This window comes from Salmo trutta, chromosome 24 (assembly GCF_901001165.1).
Source record: "Salmo trutta chromosome 24, fSalTru1.1, whole genome shotgun sequence".
Classification (NCBI taxonomy): Eukaryota; Metazoa; Chordata; class Actinopteri; order Salmoniformes; family Salmonidae; genus Salmo; species Salmo trutta.
Genome location: NC_042980.1, coordinates 30,807,556 through 30,830,165, shown reverse-complemented (window position 1 = coordinate 30,830,165; position 22,610 = coordinate 30,807,556). Strand labels below are relative to the sequence as shown.

Sequence of the window (22,610 nt, the reverse complement as noted above, 5' to 3'; positions counted from 1 at the left end):
GAGATCCCTCAGGAGACCATCCGCCACCTCATCAGGAGCATGCCCAGGCATTCTAGGGAGGTCATTCAGGCACGTGGAGGCCACACACACTACTGAGCCTCATTTTTACTTGTTTTAAGGACATTACATCAAAGTTGGATCAGCCTGTAGTGTGGTTTTCCACTTTAATTTTGAGTGTGACTCCAAATCCAGACCTCCATGGGTTGATAAATTGGATTTCCATTGATTATTTTTGTGTGATTTTGTTGTCACCACATTCAACTATGTAAAGAAGAATGTATTTAATAAGATTCTTTCATTCAGATCTAGGATGTGTTGTTAACGTGTTCCCTTAATTTTTTTGAGCAGTATATAATGCGCCCAAAGTCGTTTTCCAGTGCTTTGTTTCCATTATTTCTTGATGTGTTTCAGTTCTAGCGTATTGCTATGTTTTATGGAAAAAGAGTTGGAAATAGGTGTCTCCATAATGACAATCTAACTAGCCTACCTAAAACTGGTAAGAAGTTGTCACAACGTGAACGCGTGCAGCTCTCCTCTTGCTCACGTGACTCAGCCAAGAACTGTAGTGCTCTCTCAACCCCCCTCCTCAGGCCTGCCCCACCGCTCACTCACTCACTCAGCAACAGCTTGCCTCAGTTAGCGGTCAGTGACATGTATATTTTTTTAAGAGAAATGCCATGGCAGCCGCGGTACAATTTATAAATATCCCAAAAACCCGCGGCTAATTCATTTTCACCCGCAACATCGTTGTCAAAGTAGCCCAAATGCAGGAAAACCACGAACATGGCAACGCTGCATGCGCCCTAACGTAGAGACGTTGTCTTAGATGGGATTTACCAGGGGTTGGCATCCAACGTCAATGGTGCATTACTGCCTCCTACTGTGCTGGAGTGTGGGCCAGAGACAGTGGTGTTTTCTCAATTAGATTTGTTCAACTCCTGCGTCCTTCAGGCCTTTTTTCGAAAAGGTCTACGTTTATCGAGGAGAGGGAAAGTGGACGAAAATGCACTTGAATGAAAGGGTTAAACTAGGCAGATAGCCTAGTGGTTAGAGCGTTGGACTAGTGATCGTAAGGTTGCAAGATTGAATCCCCGAGCTGACAAGGTACAAATCTGTCGTTCTGCCCCTGAACAAGGCAGTTAACCCACTGTTCCCAGGCCGTCATTGAAAATAAGAATTTGTTCTTAACTGACTTGTCTAGTTAAATAAAGGTAAAAAAAATAATCAGTGGCGACCCGAGCCCCACATATTTAGCTAAATTAATATATATATATATCTTATTTGTGTTTCTAGTTCCCTGCTTTGCATGTTATGTTGGCCTTAATACGTGTCACACATCAGTTTGTAAATGTAAAAAAATGAATAATTGAGTTAACAAAGCAGCATACAACATGGTCTCTTTTCTCATTTCTTGAGTAAGGCAGCTCCAAAATGCAGGTGATTCAGCCAAGCTCAGTGCTTTCTGTGGTGGTAGGGCAGCCAGCAGAAAATAAAAAGCGTAGGGGTTGGTAATGTTCTCTAGTTGTGACGTGATTGGCTCAGTGTTCTTTCACTCATGGGGACACTACCTCACCGCAAAATCTACGAGGAGAGCTTGAAAATTCAAGCGCCTTGGGTGCTGCCTTAGATTTAAATTAGAAGTGCCAATCAAAGAAGGCTCAAGGTTATTGGCCACAGATAAAATGACGACATATCTACTGTAGCTTTGATTGGGCTGATCATGTCAACATCATACTTTCAAAATCTTAGCTAGCAAGCTAGACAAGCAGTCATCATCATTATTCAATACAACAGTCTACTGGCAAATCCTTGCCATATGAAGAGCAATTATAGATAAACCGTATTGGTGCTCATCGGCCATTGGACATAAACATTACACAAGTTGTAAATTGCAAATTCAACAATGAGTGATTTGGAAGGTATCAGTGGCTAACTGCAAGCATTGCAAAGCAATCACTAGCCTGCTATTCAGTGGAGTGGGTGTGGGTTCCAAGTCTGGGTTTAAGGGTCTCTTTTCCAAGCTTAAAAGGATAAACATTCACATCCAACACCATAGGTCAGAAAATGTTGAATACATTGGCCATGCTGTCAATCCAGCATGATTTCTGCCACATTCAAAACAACTGGAAACACAGAACTGGGAATCTCAGACTTCAGTGAATTCCAGACAGCTGGGAACTTGGAAAACAAGCTCCGACTGGGAAAGTACGTATTGAACAGTCATCCAACTCAGAATTCCAACTCTGGCCTCTTTCTAGAGCTCCGACCTGAAGATCATTGACGTCATGATTCAACCTTGTTTTTTTCCCCCAGAGTTCCCAGTTGTCTTGAAAGCACCATAAAGCCAGAGAATGCCAGACTTTGATGACAAAATTTGCCCACAAGAAGGATCTGAGCAGAGCACACCAAAGTGAGTCCAAAAATGTATTGTATGCTACTGCATAAATGTAATATGTCTTAATCAAAATTAGTGCCTCGTCGTTCCCTTATGCTATAGTTTGTACATCTCAATTGTCAGAAGAAACCAGATTTGTTTAAACAAGTCAGCCATATCAGCTATGTTTTTTTTAAAGGCAATAAATGAGGCTGAGTGAACTGTTTCGTTGCCAGACAAGGCTCTACTGATAGCCAGGTGTAGCGGTGGTAAGGATTCACTCCATGGTGCTGAAAAGAAAGCTCTGCTGTTGGGACAGCTTTATGTAGAGCTTTACAGTTTGTGGGCAGCTTTTGTCACCGTTATAGTGCAAGTCATGTACTGATTAGTCTTGTGGCTTTGCATCTATGTTTTTTTGTTTTGTTTTCCCCACAAAGATTAAAATGCTAAAAACGCCACTTAACATAACCCTTACCATTTTACATTTCAACTTCAAATTGGGTAGGGACATCCAAAGGATCCCAGATAACACGAACCATATGAAATGACTCTCCTCCAAATGCAAAAGGTAGAATGCCAAAATAAACGTATAAAGTGATTAAAACTAATTTAGCTAGTTGTGCAAGACATTGTATAGATGCAAAACATTTTTATGTTTGCATCCTTTTCTCCTTTGAGAAAACAATACCTGATTCAAAAGGTGTGGCAGATTTCAAAACTCTTCCGGGAAGGACTGATAGGATACGCTTGTACTTCTGAGCCTACATTTGACATATCTTCAGAATAAACTACAGACATGGGTATCCTTTGGTGAATTTCACCGTTTTACTAAGTTGCCAGTTTTCACAGCAGTTCACAAATGGGGAAATTATTTCAACGATGTGGCTATTAAGGCAGAAGGAATCCTCATATCAAATTAATTCCTGTTCATATTACAGTAGATTATCATGGATAAATGTTTATCCCATATCTGTTGTATGTCAGCAAGGCAGATCATTGCCAGGATGTGCTCTGCATTATCATCATCGCAAAAACTACCTTTACAAGCGATCTGGATGTCTATTTTGATAAAGTAGTTAAAATCATGCATTCTTGAAAGCTCTCATGTAGTCCTAGACTATTCATCTTTTGTGTTTTCCTCCAATCCCAAGAAGCAGGATTCTTCACTCATAAGGAGTGACACATTAGCCCTTCAGTAAAATTACATCTGAAGCATCATGCTATACTTTAACCCACTCCAACAGTGGCAAATGTGCCTAAATCAACAAACATCCTTCAAACTTGACATTCCACACCTGTATGTACAGGCAATAAAATATAGACAACTCCAGAAAGGCAACATCTTTTCATTTCTAAAACGGTATAATTGGGCAAAGCATTAACTTGGTCCAAAGAATCTGACATTAACTCCTTGCCTGTGATGCCATCAAGAGCACAAACAAAACATCAGGCTATTGTTCCCCTACGCATACACAAAAGCAGAACTCAAAGACTTCAGTTAGAGTATTAATCGTATACACAGAAATATACATGATTGGTCAATGGACAGGGTTGATATGCGGTTCTTGTCCTTTAATCCTCTGCCAGAGAAACAGTCTCTCAAACTCTGGGTGGATGCTTAATGTCCAACAACTTTATATGAAGGTAGCCTGGTGTGTGTCTCAAACTGTTCTTCATGTTGTGTGATTGCACATGTGTGAATATTGGTATCTGTGTGACTCTCCCATGCTGTGCTTGGGGTCCAGGCAGCTTGGAAACTCTGAACTTGGCAGGTGCTACGCATCACTGTAGCTGAACACGGTATGCACAGATGAGAAGCTTCACCTGGGGAGAAAGATTTCATCAATCAAATGTATTGGTCAAATTTAATTTAACAACTTGTCAGTATTTTACAGTAACTGGGCTTAGACTCCCTCTCACCATGGCCATGAGTTACTCTGCTGTGTGTGTGTATGTGTGTGTGTGTGTGTACCTTGGCTGTAGGTGACTCCGCCAGGCGAATGAACAGTTTGTTGATGCCTGGCACTGGGCTGAATGAGTAGATGAAGTGACTATCCTGTGGGGTGTAATTGAAAGAGGAAAAGATCAGTGACATGAATCAATCAACTATGAGGTAGAAATAGATATATATATTTTTTAAATCTACCGTTCTCCAGACCAGGAGTACTCCTGATCTAGAATGAGACTCACCAGGAAGATGGGCAGCTGGAACTTGTCGTTGAGCACCACGGCGTGGACACTGCAGGGCCCACACAGCCTGGCTGTGATCTCACTCAGGAAGTTAGCATGGAAGATGAAGAGCAGGATACCTGAGCCTGGAAGGAGAGATTACATGTTTTCCCTAACCCCCAATACAGTGTGTGCAGGTGATTAGTACTGTTTGTAGGTGTATCCTACCCTCTCCAGGTGTGTGAGGCGATTGTTTGTAGCCGAACTCCAGAGAGAAGTCTGGTCCCTCACACAGTCTGTGACAGGCCAGAGGGAACACCGGCTCCAGCAGGGCCAGCCGAGTCTCAAAGAATGCCCGGATAGTGTCCTCTGCCACACTTGATAACCTGTGTGTGAGGGAGAATAAGATATCACTTTGCTGCTAACAGTATGTGGGGTTACAGTATACCATCTTAACTCTGTTACATATGTACCTTTATTTAGACATACTAACTCATAAGTTTACAGAGCAAGAGAGACATGGCAGCCACACTCACATGTTGATGTGGTCCTTGATGAGGTCGTACACAAGCAGGTTGTTGCTAACCTTGGCGAAGTACATGGCCGTATTCTTGTGTTTGGACAGGATGTTACAGTCGGCCCCGTACTCCAGTAGGAGGCGCACCACGTCAGCATTCCCCCTCTTACAAGCCTGAAGAACAGAGGCTACTGGTAAGGAACTATTGCGATAAGTCTGTCACACAGGACTTTAGCAGAAATAAGGATATTTACAAATAGGGGTCATTGATTAACTTAATCTCTGTGCTGCAGGGGTGATATGTTGATTTCTAATTAAACACAGCATTTGTCTTCATCGCCCCCGTTTTTTTCCTTCCTCTTCCGTACCTTCATCAGAGCCGTCTCTCCTCCCAGTGTCGGAGCGTTGACATAGGACCCTGCCTCCAGGAGGATAGCAACTGTGGTCAGGAAGTTCTGAAATGAAAAAAAGAAAGGATAGAGTGTTAAGTAAGTAAACCCTGCATAAGACATTTACACACAAACAAGAGTAGTGTATACATGTGTGTAGACTGACTGTAATGAGGCGGTTTAAACCAGTCCATCCTGTTTTACCTTCTCTGCAGCGTGCATTAGGGCAGTGGTTCCGTTCTTCTGCCGTCCGTTCACCTTCACCCCCTTCTTTATCAGCAACCTCAGGATGTCATCCTGTCCCCCTGCTGCTGCCAACATACTCAGGGACATACCGCTGGAGTCCTGCAGGAGGCAACAAACTCCTTCATTACTGAGGACCAACGCTTTCCAAAGCCTCTGGTAGCAAACACTATGGGGAGGGGGGCAGGAATCAAAATGTATCTGTACAGCTAATTGTTTATAGAACTAAAAAAAGAGAAGTTTAGCTTTCAAAAAAGTGAACTATTATCGACTTACCTAGGGTGTTGTCTTTTCATCCAAAAGGTTTTTAAGTACATAAAAGCATAAAGCACTGAGCAATGGTGATACACTATATTTACAAAAGTATGTGGACACCACTTCAAATGAGTGGATTCAGCTATTCCTGCCACATCCGTTGCTGACATGTGTATAAAATCGGGCACACCGCCATGCAAGCTCCATAGACAAACATTGTCAGTAGAATGGCCTTCCTGAAGAGCTCAGTGACTTTCAACATCGCACCGTCATAGGATGCCACCTCTCAAACAAGTCAGTTCGTCAAATTTCTGCCCTGCTAGAGCTGACCCGGTCAACTGTAAGTGCTTTTTTTGTGAAGTGGAAACATCTAGGAGCAACAACGGCTCATCTGCAAAGTGGTAGGCCACATAAGCTCACAGAACGGGACCGCCGAGTGCTGAAGTGCGTAAAAATTCTGTCCTGTTGCAGCACTCACTACAGAGTTCCAAACTGCCTCTAGAGGCAACATCAGCACAATAACTGTTTGTCGAGAGCTTAATGAAATGGGTTTCCATGGTCGAACAGCTACACACAAGCCTAAGATCACCATGCGCAATGCCAAGCGTGGGCTTGAGTTGTGTAAAGCTCGCCGCCATTGGACTCCAGAGCAGTGGAAATGTGTTCTCTGATGAATGATGCTTCACCATCTGGCAGTCCAACGGACGAATCTGGGTTTGGCGGATGCCAGGAGAATGCTACCTGCCTGAATGCATAGTGCCAATTGTAAAGGGGGGGGGGGATTTTGGAATGAGATGTTCGACAAGCAGGTGTCCACATACTTTTGTCATGTAGTGTAGATTCCTAGTATTACAACATCATGAAATCTCAAAGCTGTTTTCCATAACCGTTACAATTCCAAATCCCTGTTGGAACACTAATGATGGACATCAAGTAGGCTGAAAGAGCATGTCTTGCGGCTTAGAAAGTTTACGTCAAGTAACAATTTATTAACGGCGCAAATATAGTATCTTACAATAAACACAATAAGCACCAGGTGGTAACAAAAGGCAGCTTGATAACAAATACATGTTGGTGATAAAAACTATTTAAGCAATGATGTCCATGGTCATTAGACAGTAAATAGTGGGGTGTGGTTTAAACCCCTGACAATTGTTCTCAGTTAACACCTAACACTGTGGCAGATCTTATGCAGTAACAACATGAACTGACAACTATGAACTCATTTATTTACATTATTCCTCCTTGATCCAATTAGAAGCAACAGAGAGGTTTACTTGCAATAGTAAAATTATCTAGTAGGCAAGCAGATCAAATAATACAGAGAAGCAACAGCCGTCAAACCTTATACAAGTTAGTCAGCCTAAATTAGTGTTGAGGAACTTAAACAGCTACTGTGAATCAATATGGTTAAGACCGTAGTGAATAATAGCAACATTTAAAAAGTTGAAATGTTTATCGTTTGACAAGAAGCAATAAAACAAGTACATGTTCAGCTAATGCCTAATAATTCACATCATATTTAGTAGAAAATACATGTATAAGAGAAATAGCCTAGGTTGTGTGTGTGAATCTCTGAAACCAATTCCACATGCAGAACAAAGGATCTGTTTCCAATTGTTAAGACAGATTTCAGTTATCAATAGTAACCTTTGGCCAAAGGAGTGGATAAGAGAACCAAAAATTGCCTCAAATTGGATGGGAAGTCATCCAACTTTAGTGACCATTACTGTAAAGTTACTAGTGACCATAAACAAGGCTTCGGTTTAGGAACCATAAACTAGCCTTCACACATAAACCTGCGATGTAAAGGGATTGCTAATAAAAGTGCACCCGTTCTTGCCAAACCCATCAGCTATCACTCACGCTGAGTGCGGATTCCATACTTCTTTCAAAGAGTTTACTTGCACACTCCCAATCACTTTGGGAGAAGGGTGGAAAATTGGGATGCATCCATAAATGGGCCCTTTGATAGGATCTGAACGTGTCACTGATGAGATCGAAATTGGGGAGAAAAATAATATATATATATATATATGTATAAAAACAAATATTAAAAAAACTACTGATACATACCGGTAGCTAGGAATACTAGATAGCTAGTTCGCTAACGTTAATAACAAGTACAATATCCATGATAATAAACTCAACCATGCTTCAAAAGCAATCGAGTATGAATAGTGTATTTATAATAAGTAACAATTTACAATGGAGCTGTCTTCATCTAAACATTCTTCTTGACATGATTGGATTTCAAGCGGCTCAAACATCAAGCCATACTCTCTTCGCTGGGCACAAATTTCGTACGTAAACCCATGGCTCCAGACTAGCATTTTCCCCTGGTGGCACTAGGCCCTATTTCATACACCGCTCCATCGCCGCACCGAACAAAACAATATGTAACTTTCTCTTTGGAGGAGCAGGGATAGAGTGCCATGTGAAACCACGCAGTGCGCCTCGTCAGACTTTGCCCTTTTAGTGCAATAAACCTTGTGGTTTCTTCAACACATAAGGTCACTGTTATGCCTGAATTCAACCCAAAACCAACAAGAAAGTCTGCACAGTTGGTAAGTCAAGAAAAGCTCTCAACCATGCCAGCCTGCTTTTAACTTCTATTCAGTTCGACTCGCCATACATTTGGCATCTGAACTGTGCGTAACTTTTTCAGTTGGTGGCACCAGCCCATGATTTAGTCTCAACCTACAAAAATTGCAGCGTCATGCAAAATAAAATGTTTGTAATCATCTTATAAAGTCAGTCATAGTTATTTTTTGTAATAGACTACACCGAGATGCTATTCAAGAAATAAGTTGTTTAATCTAACATGTCCAATCAGGAATGCATGATTCAAGATATTTTTATGTGCAACCTAATCCCATGATTGGCATGAATTTTGGGTTGACAATATGGATATTGTTTTTATATTTGAATGTTTTTCCTTTTTCAATAAAGATGAATTTGCCTTCATCTACAACATACATTTGGGGCTAATTCAACATCTGTGGAAGTGGAAATTCAAAACACATTAGATTGCTAACTCTAAATATGATACCCACTACTAGTAGCCATGTATTAAATCAATAAATGTAATGTCCTGAAAAAAACTCTGCAGTTGTAGGCTACCCAATGAGACCTATATGCCCTCACAATGTTCGATGCGTATTTCACTCGCCACTCCGTATCTGAAAGCCATATAAAATATTGTTTGTAAAATAGTTGCTACTGAGCTCAATATTGAGTTTAGAAAAGTATACCTACAGAAAGCTGAGACCTCATTGTTGTACAACCAGAACAAATGTTTTTCTACCAGAGAGGAGAGTGGCTCACTTATCATATCAGTAGGCCCCAGCGAAGCAGGGGCAGGAGGGCAGACACTAATATTACAGGAATGAGGATAATGAACTTTACTGTTTGACCATATCATATTATCCACCCAAAAAATAGGAAGGTTTGAGTGAGGTGACAATGTAGAATGTGCAGCTAGCACAGACGGAGCCCTGAAACCCATTCACACCGCACTTCTACCAGGAATAACCTGCTAAATTCCCAGGTTTGCTGGTCAGTTGTTTTTACTCAAAACCTAACCTAGACATCCACACAAAACATTTTGTACATCTGGATCCAGATCCATTTGGTGAAAGTAAAGTATACCAGTATTGTGATCAAAAAGCTAAAGTCAACAGTTTAACTGTTTAGATTTGCACAACAATCTACGAAGTTGTTAAAAAGAAACTAAACATTATGCACTGTACTTGGTACATGTTATCTATCCATGTGGAGCATATACTGTATTTCAGTCAGTTATTGTGGCCATTTTTATGCAACATGGTTCAATCGAAACATGTGGTGCGTTTGGATTCCAAATGTACATCCATGAGGCCTTGTTGCCATTGCTGACCCAGGAGATTCAGTTTGACAGCCTTTGTAAAGGGCCATTGGAATTATTTCATAACAAACAGGTATGATTCCATCCTTCCTTGCCTCCTTTCTCCAAGGTTGCAAATGTGTAGCCCATGCCAAAATACTGAGTTTTGGTACCACATAATGCATTGTGACAATGGAATTTTGTAGTTGAGAATTTCAATCTGTGAAACAAGTTTGCATGCATAATATATCACTATGTAGTTGCTACGGATACGTTCGTAGAATAAAGTAGATACTTCATTCTTGCTCTACGTCACAAAGTGAGATCAGAGTGACCAAGGATGGTCAGATTAAATCAAAAGCTATCTTCTTCTTTCTCCATCCGTGGGAGGTTTTCAAACTAGTTCAAGGTAATCATAAGGACAGATAAACAGGAAGATCTTCTGGATGTCCCAACGGCACCCCTGGTTTCTGATGCACAACTGGACTCTGTTGCACCCCTGGTTTCTGTGTCACAGGAATTGGTTTTTCACTATCCATGTTTTGTTTGCCTGAAATATGCCTCCTGCACATTGTCATTAATGTGTTATGCACATAGTTTTTTACATCTTTCCATGTTCTGCCTTGTAGAACTGGTTCAGCTGCAATACATGCATCACATTCCTTTTTACCTGGAATCTTCATCAGTTTAGTGAAGTCTCCTAGCTGCCGCCTGACCGCAGCCTGAGCCTCATCACCCCAAATTTTCTGTTTCCTTGGTATTGCAACAGGACCTGCCTCTAGTCTCTCCTGTGCAGATACGGTCGTTGTTCCACCAACTCTTTCCTTAGCACTCTTTGCCTCCGTTTCTTTTTCTTTTTTTGCCGCTCCTTTCTTTGTCTGTTGGGTGGGGTCCACTCTTGTAAGACCCTTTTTCCTTTTAATAGATTTTACTGTGTTGTGCACATAGTTTTTGATGTCCCTCCAAGTCCTGTCTCGTACAGCTGGTTCATTGTGGAGGCATACTTCACAGTCCCGTTTACCTGGAACCTCCATCAATGAGATAAAGTGTCCCAACTGACGCTTCACCGCAGCCTTAGCAGCATCACTCCACGGTCTCCGTTTCCACACTGTGCCCACCTTACCCTTCCCCACAGAACCTGTCCCCTCAGGAACTGCCCCAACAGGAAGCGTCTGCGTTGGAAGTGTCTGGGCATGAAGTGTTGGCGTAATAACTGTATGCGCTGGTAGTGTTTGTGCAGGAAGTGTCTGTGCAGGATATGTTCCGGCAGGATATGACCTAGCAAGTTGTGTACCCACAAAATGTGTCCCCGCAGGATATGTCCCTTCAGGATATGACCTGACAGGATTCGTCCCCGAAGCATAAGCACTTGCAGGATATGATCTTGCATCATGTGTCTCTGCAGTATATGTCCCTGCAACATATGAACCTGCTGGATAGGTCCCTGCAGGATGTGTCACGGTAGGATATGCCCTTGCAGAATCTGTCCCCGCAGAATATGGCATCGCAGATTGTAATCCTGAAGGGTATGACTTCTCAGGATATGTCCCAGCATGATATGACCTTGAAGGCTGTGCCTCCACAGTATATGACTTTGCTGAATATGTCTCTGTAGGATATGATGACCCAGTAGGACATGTCTCGGTAGGATATGTCCTTCCAGTATCTGTCCCCGCTGGATATGTCCCTGCAGAAGATGTCCCTATGAAATGAATAGAAACAGAAGAAAATGATTCATGAACATGTGCCATTATCATATATTGTGAAGAGGAACAGAGCAAACACTATAGAGTAATAAGTTGCCAGCTTCTCAAAAATGTAGGTCTAGTGAACATGTAAATGTACAAAAACAACAGATTTTTCCACTGAATTTATAATTTAACCCCTTAAACCACATTTTTCTCCAAATACCCTGTAAAGCAACTAATACTCACCATATGTAGGAGAAACAACCCTTTCCTCAGATGGCACTGGAATTACCACTGGAACCTGATCCATTGCAAGCAGCAATTTGCTGATTTCAGCTAGATGTGCTGCATTTTCAGAGAGCCTGTAGTACTCTTTATGGACCTGGGTGTCATGTCCCAATAACTTTGCCACCTGATCCAATTCACTTTCATTCAAGTTTAGTATTTGGCAATGGATAGCAACCTCTTGCCTCACTGTCGCATGGATCAGACTTTCAGGATTCTTTGCATCACACTCATGTGCACACTTCCTCAGACAGTCAAACCCTCTGATGTAGCTTGCTGCATCCAGGCTACGTGCAAAGACATAAGGGTTGTCCTTTGACACACCAACTTTGTCTCTGTTTGCAATAAGGATCTCAAGAGATGAGATCATCCTCTCCGTTAGTAGGACTGGCATTTTCCTACCATTTTTGCCTTCTATTTCCAACCTGGTTAATTTGTCGTCACCAAGCTCCTGCTCCAGCCTTGAGAGGTTATTGAAAATGTCTGCACTAGCTGGAGCTTTCTTCCTGTTTGTGTACGTTTCCAACAGCATTTTCGCAACTTCCCCTGTCCTTTTTCTGTTGAAGAGAGCTATTTCTGCAAGAAGAGTTTCATTGAGCTTTTTCCAGACAGCGTTGGTGGGGTTCTCCAGCAATTCTTTCTTCGCTGTGTCCTCTGCAACCTTGAGAAACTTCTGAAGTTTGATCAAATCCTCAGTTAGTGAAGACACATCAACTTCATCACACTGAGGGACAGCACTGAGGGATAGACCGGAAAAACAGTTATTCCAATCGTTTTCAAGTAGTTCAATAAACCTTTTGGCTTGTTCCTCTGCCTCACGGTCCTCTGTCATACGACTCTCCCCAAAAGCTATTTCAGTAGCTCTTTTCAAGGAATAGCCAATCTTCAAAGCAAGAGATGGGGTCTTGTACCTGTCGGAGGCAGGGTCATGACCACTCATTTTCCTGGCAGCATGAACAGCCAATTTGAATTTGGATGGTACACATACTTCATGCAAGTATTGGACATCACAGTCCATCTCATTTACATTAAGTACAAATCTAGCCAATTCCCTCATTTTTGAACCAATGTAAGTAAACTGTGACTTGGCATGACCATGCTTTGCAGATAGTGCATTGCCATATTTACATATCAGGGGATCATTTTTGATGTGGCATGAGATGTCATCTTGATTCATATTGTGTATTATTTCTTCACATCCTCCAGTAGAATAGACAGGCAATGGAACAAGTTGAGAGGACGCAGCCTGGATCCTCACTCTTTTTCCTCCCCTCGTTTCATCTTGTCCTTTTCTGGCATTACATGTGCTCTCATGCTTCCATAAATCCATTTTGTTAAAAAAAGCTACACAGTGTTGGCAGGGTAGGTAGTCACGCACAGAAGCACCACTGTAAGAGGGTATTTTCTTTGTCACAACTTCACCGTCTCCAAATTGAAGAATTTCTAAGTTGTGTTGATCGTTGCCTTTGTTACGGAGTTGGTCAAGCAACAAAGACCTGATTTTGGAGAGTTTTGGGAAGCTGATAGCATGAGCAACAGCTGCTTCTTCTGCGTGCATCCTTTCTAAATGTCTTGCAATGTTGTGGTGTGGTTCATTGCAATACAGGCAGAAGTACTTTTTGTCCAATTTTCCCTTATCATCATCATCATCATCTATCGTACTACATGCGCTGACTGTCATTTTTGTGCTGGAACGTAAGCTTGACCGTGTACCTTTCCGTGGCGCAAATATTTTGCGGCAAGTTCTTTTAGCCTGTGCCGTTTTTGGAGGGTCCTGCTCATATTCATCCTCGCATGAGCTTTCTGCATTAGATGGAAGAGGATCTGAGCCACTTGGAACGCTTGAATCAAGTCTTTGTCGTTCTACCTCATCACCTGAACTGTTTTCGTGAATCTCGTCACCACTCGAACTGCTTTCATCAGCACCCTTCTTTATGTCACATAAAGCTCTCTCCATGTCACATAAAGTCTTCTCCACATCACATGAAATATTATCTTCACCACATGAAGTCTTCTCTTTATTGTGTAGACAATGTTTCTCTTCCTTGTGTAAATAATTCTCTTCGCATAGAGGAATCTCATCTTTGCAAAGAGAATTCCTTTTGCGGTGAGGATTCCTTTTGCGGCGAGGATTCCTTTTGCGGCGAGGATTCCCCAGGCTGCGAGGATTCCCCAGGCTGCGAGGATTCCCCAGGCTGCGAGGATTCCCTGCTGCACATAAAGGCTTCTCTTCATCACATAAAGTCTTCTTTTCCACATTTAAAATATCCTCTTCCTCATTTAAACTCTTCTCTTTGCCACTTAAACTCTTCTGTTCAACAGTGTATGCCTGTAAAAGAACAAGTAAACGTAAGATTCATAACTTATGAAAGGTTAATCTCATGATGCATTTCGTTTCAAATGTATGAAAAGTGGGACGTAAAACAAGCAGCTTCATAGCTGTTGGGAGTTAGTGTTTAACTTTTGTGGCAAAGAGAAATTAGATCAACTATACCATCATACTAGACAAAGCTGGCGTCCCCTGCCCTGTTTCATACGCAGAGAAATCTAAAATCGTGAAAACCTCATAGTACTGCTCATTGAAAACATGTACAGTACACATTGTGAGTCATTCAAATGATCGCCTAAGAGCACCTCAACAATGCTCTCAACTTCAATCACAGTCAAGCAAGAATCAATGCAATGGTTACACAGCACCAAACTGCGTGTAGACTGAATTCTTCAATAATAAAAAAAACCACATGTGACCCATTCAAGGAATAGTTTATGGCTTTATTGTATTAAATCAGCGAACTACAACGTTTTGACATTGTAAATATGTCTGATGAGGAATTAATAATGTGATGTTGGATGAGATGCTGCATGGAGACGAGGAAAGTACAGAAAAGAAAACGCCATGCAACTAGGCTTCTAACCTCATTTTGCCAATGACTGTTTTGAATCCTCAATATATTCAGTATTTTGTGACCTACATGCAATGATGAGCGTTTGGTGGGTGATTTAAAAGTGTTTTCACAAATAGACCTGAATAAGATCCTGGAGTGTTTGGCCGCCTATAAAGATGCAAAACAAACTCTGGTCCAAATGAATTCTGGTACTTGCCCAACAGTTACAGTTGCAGCAGAACGTTTCAGAAATATAATATATTTTCAGCAGGCCCTTAAAAACACTGATTGGTCCACACTAATACTATTGAGTCCTTATAAATTGTAATAATAAACAAAGCTATATTGGACAACCAATATAACCCAAACAAAATAATAATGTAACTGGGAAAGTAATATTAGCCTATGTAAATACATATTTTGTTAATAGAATACATGCTTATGGCAGTAGTTTGTTAAACTGTGAAGGTTTTGTTCGATTCATATTTAATTATTATTGTACACAAAGACAACTATGGCAAAAGCTGAAATGTGCAAACTGGTATTGTAATGAGTGACTAAGGAAGGTTTTTTATTTTAGCTTTTCGGCTATTCATTGTCGATAATGAAGATGAGTGAAATGTCAGTACTGCTATGTCCGCAGCAGTTTTACATGCTCTGCGGTGGTGCAAAAATACTTTTCTGAAGGCATTACTGTACCTGAGGTAAATGTTGTATCTTATAGCTTCTTTGACCTCTTGCTCATCATGTTCTTTGTCTGTTAATGAGAAGATAATATCTGTCTGAGACCACTTTAGCTGTCTCCATAGTAACGTATGACAATTATCTGACAACTGTGCACAACAACAAACATTCAATGCAATATAAAGCTTGGATTTATTCATTGCCAGACAAAGTTGGCACAACAGTTTATTAGGTATGATAATAGGCAAAACTTGTTTTTAAAGCAATGTAATAAACATTACATTTTACTAACTGCATTTTCCTATTCAAGCTTAACACATCTTTACAAAACAATCTGTAGCTCCATTAGGCTAAATGAAATAACTGAGTAGTTAAAAGGGATAATCTGCTTACCTTTGATTGCTTAGCGGTCCTCAATGGATACAGTCAGCAGGTACTGTAGTCGGATTCTCTCTTTCAATGTCCTGGTATTCAACCTCTGCATGCCATTACTGGCTCTCACGTTATATCCAATATTTAAACTGTTTTATAACTCGATGGCTAAGTTAAGTTGATCCAGTTGTATCTATGTTTGAACCAAACTGGCTAAATGAAAATTCATTCTACACAATACATTTAATTAAAGCAGCAATCTGTAACTTAAATTTCCAGTCCTTTGTACTGCGCCTGCAGTCATTTCTGGAATGAAAGTAACATATTGTGGCTTTAATTGAGTAATTAATTATGGTACTTGGTGCTGACGTATATGCAATAGCTAAACATATGTATCAAAAGCGAATCTGTTGCCACCCCAAGTTGGTTAACGTAAGTTATTTTGTTGGAAAACCCGAGAACAAAGCTAAAGCTTATGAGAAGAGAACTGTGATGTATGTCGCAAAATGGTCCTCATTTGAATGAACTCACAAGTATAGCCACACACACAGGCTACTCTAACAAAAGGTAAAAACATCTTTAATTGACTAGTTGTGACTAGTTAGTGCTTGTACTGGGACTGAATAAATATGTGGAACAGCTGGGGCTCCCCAAAGACAGGAGCAAAGCAGGGGGGAGAATGCAGGTGAGAGGTACTCTCTTTGGAACACAGAACGTACCTCCTGGTCCAGATTGTAGTCCTCTTTGGAATTGAGTGCAAGTTTCACAGACATGTAATCCCCACTTTTCACTGCATCCCGCAGCTCACCTGAGGGACACACAGATTTCACATCAGTAGTTGTCTACATCCATGTGTGGAAGAGAGAGGTCCATGTACAGCCGATGTTGAAAGACTGCTGGGAAACATGAGAGAGAAAGAGGGTATGCACTTACTGGGAGATAGAGGTGGAGCAGAGAGAATCTCATCCTCTCCGTTCAAATGTTTCTGAAAGTCCTCCAGTGTCATCCAGTCCAAGTTGAGGTCCATTCCAAGGTTAAGAGAGGCTTGCCCTTTGTCTGTCAGTCATAAACCACATCCAATAGTACATTTAGTATTATTTCACATGGCCATTATGAGAGACTCAATCCAGAAACAACCATTTGCCCCTAAACACTTGTGTAGATCTGAAAGGATTGGATAGGTGTAAGCAATAATGGTAGGTTTTGTAACAGACGTGTGTGTGTGTGTGTTGACTTTTCTGTGTGTATGTATGCATGCATGCATGTATGCATGTATGTATGTATGTATGTATGTATGTATGTATGTATGTATGTATGTATGTATGTATGTATGTATGTATGTATGTATGTATGTATGTATGTATGTGTGTATGTATGTTTGTTGGTTCTGTGGCGTACCAAACTGCGTACCAGACTTGTCAGCGCTCTCCAAGGGGTCTTGATTGTCGTCACAGGCGATGAAGAGACGTGGCTCACTGTCCTCCCTCCTCCTCCTCCTCCTGTCATCCTCTTGGGTCCTCCTCTCCCAACGTTGAGCCTCCTCCCTCCGGTCCTCTCCGCCGAACTTTGACTTCTGGGCGGGTTCCTCCTCTGCCTCCACCCTGTCACCAGTCTCCATAGCACCAGGGCTCTGACTGGGCCGAAATGCTGTTAGATAAGGGAAAATAAACAAATAAAAAGGTGGCATAAAAGAGGTTCCAGTGTGGCTGAGTTTGTAGTTTGCAACGCCAGGGTTGAGTTCGATTCCAACGGGGGACTAGTACGATAAAGTATGAAAATGTATGCACTCACTACTGTAAGTTACTCTGAATAAGAGTGTCTGCTAAATTACTAAAATGTCAGTCACATTTTTGTTTATGTCTTGATTGAGTCAATATGTAGTGGCTGCGTCCACTACATTCATACACAATTCAAAAAAATAAAAGCTTAACAACGGACCCTTTTAATGTTTCTCACCGTCTGTATGTTTGGACTTATCTGGCTCTGGCTTCCGAGCAGGTGACTCCTTTGTCGGCTTGGTCCTTTTCTCAATTTTCCCTATGAGCTGAAATTTGAACATAAATATATTAAGATTTTACTTGAGGCAGCTTAAGATAGACTTTGCGGGCCCTGCCACTGGCTATATCACCAGCATTTATTTACTAACCCCGTACATTTAGTGCAGAACTGCTTGGCATACCTTTGGTGGTTTAGTGTTCTCTGTGGGGGTGGGCTGGTGGACCATCTGTTTGCGGGGAACACGGTCCTTGGCCTCGCAGTTCAGCAGGAACTTCTCAAACAGGTTAGTGGAGGCGGCCGGCTCCTTATCCCCACCCACTACAACTTTAGACTCCTCCACAGTCTTGCTAGTGCTGGCCCCTGCACCAGAGGAGGAAGAGGAAGACGAGGATGAGGAAGAGGGAATTTTAGACGGTGCAGGAGTGGCCTCGTGGCTCTTGCCCTTGGCCTTCTTGTGGACTTGGGCCGGGGCAGGAGTGTCACTGGAGTCAGAGGTTGGTGTGGGCTCATCCCGGCCCTGGCTCTTGGAGGAAGTGAGGCTCTTTAGTTTTGCGAGGCCGCTCGCGGAGAGCATTGGCGACGAAGTTTCCAGTTTCTTGCCTTTCTTGTCCTGAAGGAAGTCCTTGATGCCCTGCAGCTTCAGTTCTGACTTACCCTTCTTATTCTTGGGCTTGTCATCAGCGCGAGACTTTTCCGTTGTGGTGGTATCATCCGTCTGGGACTCAGATGGCCCCTCGCTAAGCTCCTCTTCCAGGGGGGCGGTGGCCTCATCTTCAGTGGACTCCAGATCACCCCTTCGATCCTTCTTTTTCTTCTTTTTCTTCTTTCCTTCCTCCCCATTCTCTTTTTTCCCGTGCTTCCCTCCATCCTTGGCCTTGTCCTTCCTGTGCTTCTTGGAGGGCACAGGGGCTTCTTCCTCTTCATCGGAGTCAACAAATCTCTTTTTGGAGTCGGACATCTTGGTTCCGCGGCCAGGGGTTGGGGGAGGGGAAAGCTCCTCTTCATCAGACTCCGGTGCCGGACGAGGCCTGAAGTCCTCCTTGCGCTTGTCTTTCTTCTTTTTCCTCTTCTCCTTCAGGGGAGGTGCCTCCTCCTCCTCCTCTTCTCTGGGCTTCTTCTTTTTCTTCTTCTTAACATGCAGGTCTGTGGGCTTGTCAATATCACTGTCGCTGTCAGAGTCAGCATCGAACACATCACTCTTCATGGGCAACTTCTACAGAGGAGAGGGGACATTCACATCAGCCATTGAAAGTGATATTGGTTACTCGAAAGGTAGTTAATGTAACAGTCAGTCATATAAAGCACTTTCCATTCCAACAATTAGACTCGCCTTTCTTACGATGGCTATGATCCTTCTGGGTGAGACTTACCATGCATTTCTTAGCATCTTGGTCTTTCGTGACCTTAGCCTCTGCCAGAGCCCTCTTGTAGCCCAGCAGCACCTCCCTGCAATCCTCCAGGTGGGCCTCAGGCTCCCACGTGTCATCGTCAGAGGAGTAGTTCTTCCAGCGAACGCGGTACAGGACCTCCCCCTAAAGACAAGGGCAAATACAAGTGGGTGAGAGCAATATGGAGAATTTTTTTTTTTTTTACCAGTCCAGTTCTTTCATATCATTGCAGAAGATGAAGACTGACTGAGTGACTGTATTGGGCCTACACCTACTCATAGACCTCCTGTGTGTATAAAAAAGACTGACAGAGTTTGTATTAAGTCTGATCCATGCCTACTCAGACCTCTCCATCTGAGACAAACAGATGGAGATAAGCGGCTGTGTCTGGCAATGTGGCACACAGCCAGTACTCCCAGTCCCCTCCTTCCCATCCAGGGCACTGGGACACCAAAGAGAACCAGTCACAGGGGATAACCGTTCTGACACTAGCTAGGTTTCCATACAATTGGCGACAGATTTTCATGTGAATATTCAAAAATCTGCATAAAAACAATATACGCATTTTCCCCACCAGAGATGTCTCCATCAAATGTACTTGTTGCGGATAAAAGGCTGTGCGTGATATCATATTGCACATAAACAACTTTTGAGGTTAAATTCCCAAGTTAAATAGGTTTCCATCTCATTTTCAACTCTACTGATCGTTTTGTCACAAACATGTTGCGTTTTATAGCAAATGTGCCCACTCTTCTATTGGCATGTGGCTCTAGCCAATAGTTTCCAGATACAGTGTGGGTAGGCTACCTACATGATGAGATTATTTTGGACAAAAGAGAGAATTTCTATTTGTCAAATGACAGCCAAGCATGATCATCATGTCACTAGAATAAGAGCCTAGATATTTATTAGAAAGAAGAATCAAGCTCATCATCGTGCACTTTCACCACCCTGTGGAGTTTATCGTAACGTATTTAATCTGTAGCCTAATAAACTACATGCTTTCCTGGGTCGTTGTGGCAGGACCACAACATATCACGTGACGTCAAGTTTATTTTGATATGATGGTTATTATATCAATATTAGCACATAAAGGTGCTTCCACTGCCATTTCTCACAAAAAGATCCCACCTTGTCTAGCGTATTTTGTTTTGTCGACATCTGGAAAGTTTAGACAAATTTGCTGTTTCCATCACTCCTGTCGTGACATTCTTTATCCAACATGTCCTTTACTCACATAAAAAGGTTGGCTGAAAACCTGGTTACTTTGACAGTAGATTTTGCTTGTTTGTATCATGTGAGTAACGTGTTCTGGTTCAAATGAGGTACACGTGTGACTGCAGCACAGTGCATGACTGGTTGTGATTGTAAACAAAGCACAACGAGAGTCAGGTTTCTCTCTACCCGCCTCCCTCAGAGGCTTTGTTTTCCTTTTTCCCACCCTCATACTCTCAGCTCAAGAGCAATTTAGATAAGAGGAACTGGCTGTGCAAGTGACTTCTCCAAACACCCTCCTCCTCATCCAATATTGCCCTCCCCTCTTCTTCCGGAACTCTGGAGGTTTGGCGGGGCTGGGTGTTTCACTCTGAATCGCTGTTGAGCCACAATCACAAGCCTCAGAAATCCTCTTTCTCCCATTCACCTAACACTCTCTCCATCTCAAACAGATCAGACCTACACAAACACATTCTCTCCCTTTACTTATACACACACACAGATTCTTGCTTGCACTTTAATAGAGGAGCCTACTGCTTAAGCACTCAGTGACACATGGCCCATGTTGTGTGGCAACTCAGCAGCTCTCCTCTATAGTGTAGTACAGTGATGTCACCAGACTGAAATGTGGTAGCCAACTGTGATTGTTAGGGACCTTTGCCAAACTCTGCCCCCCCTCACCAAAGTGTGAACTTAGCCTTATACATAAAAAAGCATTGGATTGGCGTAAGAAAAATGGTTGACTGTCTACACCAATTAGCATACCAGGTAAGTCAGTTGTTCCATGTCAACAAACTAATGTGTACACTGCCATCTTGTCCATTTCAAATCTTCTCTCCATCAATGAGAGAAGATTTGAAATAGACAAGATGGCGGTATACACATTATTGTATTACTTCATGGTGAAAAAAAAAATACTTAATAAAAAAAAGCGCATTTTCTAAATTCCAACGGTCAAACCTGCAACTAGCCATGGAAGTGTAGAAGACAGCGGTGGTTTCCAAGTCGGGAATTGTTTAAGTATTGCCGATTAGAGACTGGTCGAAAATGTCCTGCATGCCCTTAACACTAACTGTTAACGTTACCTAAGAATCAACGGCTATCCGCCAAACTAACAGCTAGTAATATCTTAATAGCTCTGGTCTGTACCATCTTATTAGGTACCGTGGACAATTTGCTTAATCGCAAATACGTCTAGCTATTTAGCTAGCTAACTTACATAAAACATGTATAGACTATTAGCTAGTTTGCTAACGTTAGCACTTTCCTAACCAACTAGCATAGCAAATTAACTAGCACATGTAGCTAGGTAATTAAAGACAATTACAACTTGGTTGTGCAAGGCTTAGTACAGAGAGTTTGTTTTATTTGGCAAGTCTGCGCAAGTGGGGCTGGCTGAAGTCCAGAAACGCGAAAGAATAACAGTCGGTCCGACCTTGGCCTAGCGCAAGGAGAGGACGTCGTATGGGCCAAGTTGTGCAGCCATTTCAATTTCCTTTCGGTTGGCTAACTGTGCGTGGACATTTTAGCATTTCTAGCTAGCTATGTTGTCTATTTACAGTTTAAATAAATGAATCACGGTTCCCAGTGTTTAAACCGTCTCATTGTTGTCACATTGTGTAGCTAGATAAAGCTAACGTTCAGCTAGATGGCTAACTAAAACTGCCTAGCAGTAGCTATCTAGTTTCGTTACCTCCTCCGTTCGCATGTCAATAATCCTCTCCACTTCGTATACATCTTCAACCTCGTCTTCGCTGTCTCCAGCCTCTGGCTTTTCCGCCATTTTATCGTTAGTTATAAACAATTATTCGTTACTTTTCTTATTATGCCTTAGCCGGTATTACAGCCAAGGCCGGAGCTAGCTAACTAGCTACAGTACAATATGTCTATTTTTTCATTTACTTCGCTAGCCACAGCGACTTTCTGCTACTAGCTAGCTGGTTAACATTACAGAGGGGGAGCTGATAGACTAGGTGAGCTGTGTGAGTAGGCGGGGAAAACTAACAGTGCATTTTCACCAGACGTGGCGTCAGCAGGAGAAGGTCCGCCTCCATTCCATCTTGTGCAGGGTATTGTGGGAAATGAGCAGGCGAGAACCCTGCTAGCAGAACGGGAGAAAAAGTTGAACAGTAACTAAGTTTGGTGAAACATCTTTGATATGTTGTAATGGCCAGGTATATTTTCTCATTAACGTGGTATTTACACTGAACAAAAATATAAACGCAATATGTAAAGTGTTGGTTTCATGAGCTGAAATAAAAGATCCCAGAAATGTTCCATACA

General features: G+C 42.1%; 1 protein-coding gene across 4 annotated transcripts; it reads right to left on the bottom strand.

Moving 5' to 3' along the window:
* Positions 1–3,175: 3,175 nt before the first annotated feature.
* Positions 3,176–22,332, bottom strand: mphosph8 (M-phase phosphoprotein 8). Of its 4 annotated transcripts, none has more exons than XM_029711801.1 (14): positions 22,021–22,320; positions 19,095–19,256; positions 17,906–18,937; positions 17,683–17,770; positions 17,125–17,373; positions 16,660–16,782; positions 16,446–16,534; positions 5,654–5,794; positions 5,429–5,515; positions 5,080–5,234; positions 4,772–4,929; positions 4,565–4,689; positions 4,347–4,430; positions 3,176–4,198 (listed from the first exon to the last, which is right to left on the bottom strand). In XM_029711801.1, exons 1-14 carry the CDS (start codon positions 22,108–22,110, stop codon positions 4,157–4,159), a joined length of 2,625 nt encoding a protein of 874 aa, XP_029567661.1. In that variant the 5' UTR covers positions 22,111–22,320; the 3' UTR covers positions 3,176–4,156. The 4 variants fall into 4 exon arrangements, with proteins under 4 accessions (XP_029567661.1, XP_029567662.1, XP_029567659.1 ...); XM_029711802.1 differs by having other exon boundaries at positions 17,137–17,373; positions 22,021–22,319; XM_029711799.1 differs by lacking the exons at positions 3,176–4,198; positions 4,347–4,430; positions 4,565–4,689; ... (2 more) ...; positions 5,429–5,515; positions 5,654–5,794 and adding exons at positions 6,916–11,514; positions 11,747–14,114 and having other exon boundaries at positions 22,021–22,332.
* Positions 22,333–22,610: the final 278 nt, after the last annotated feature.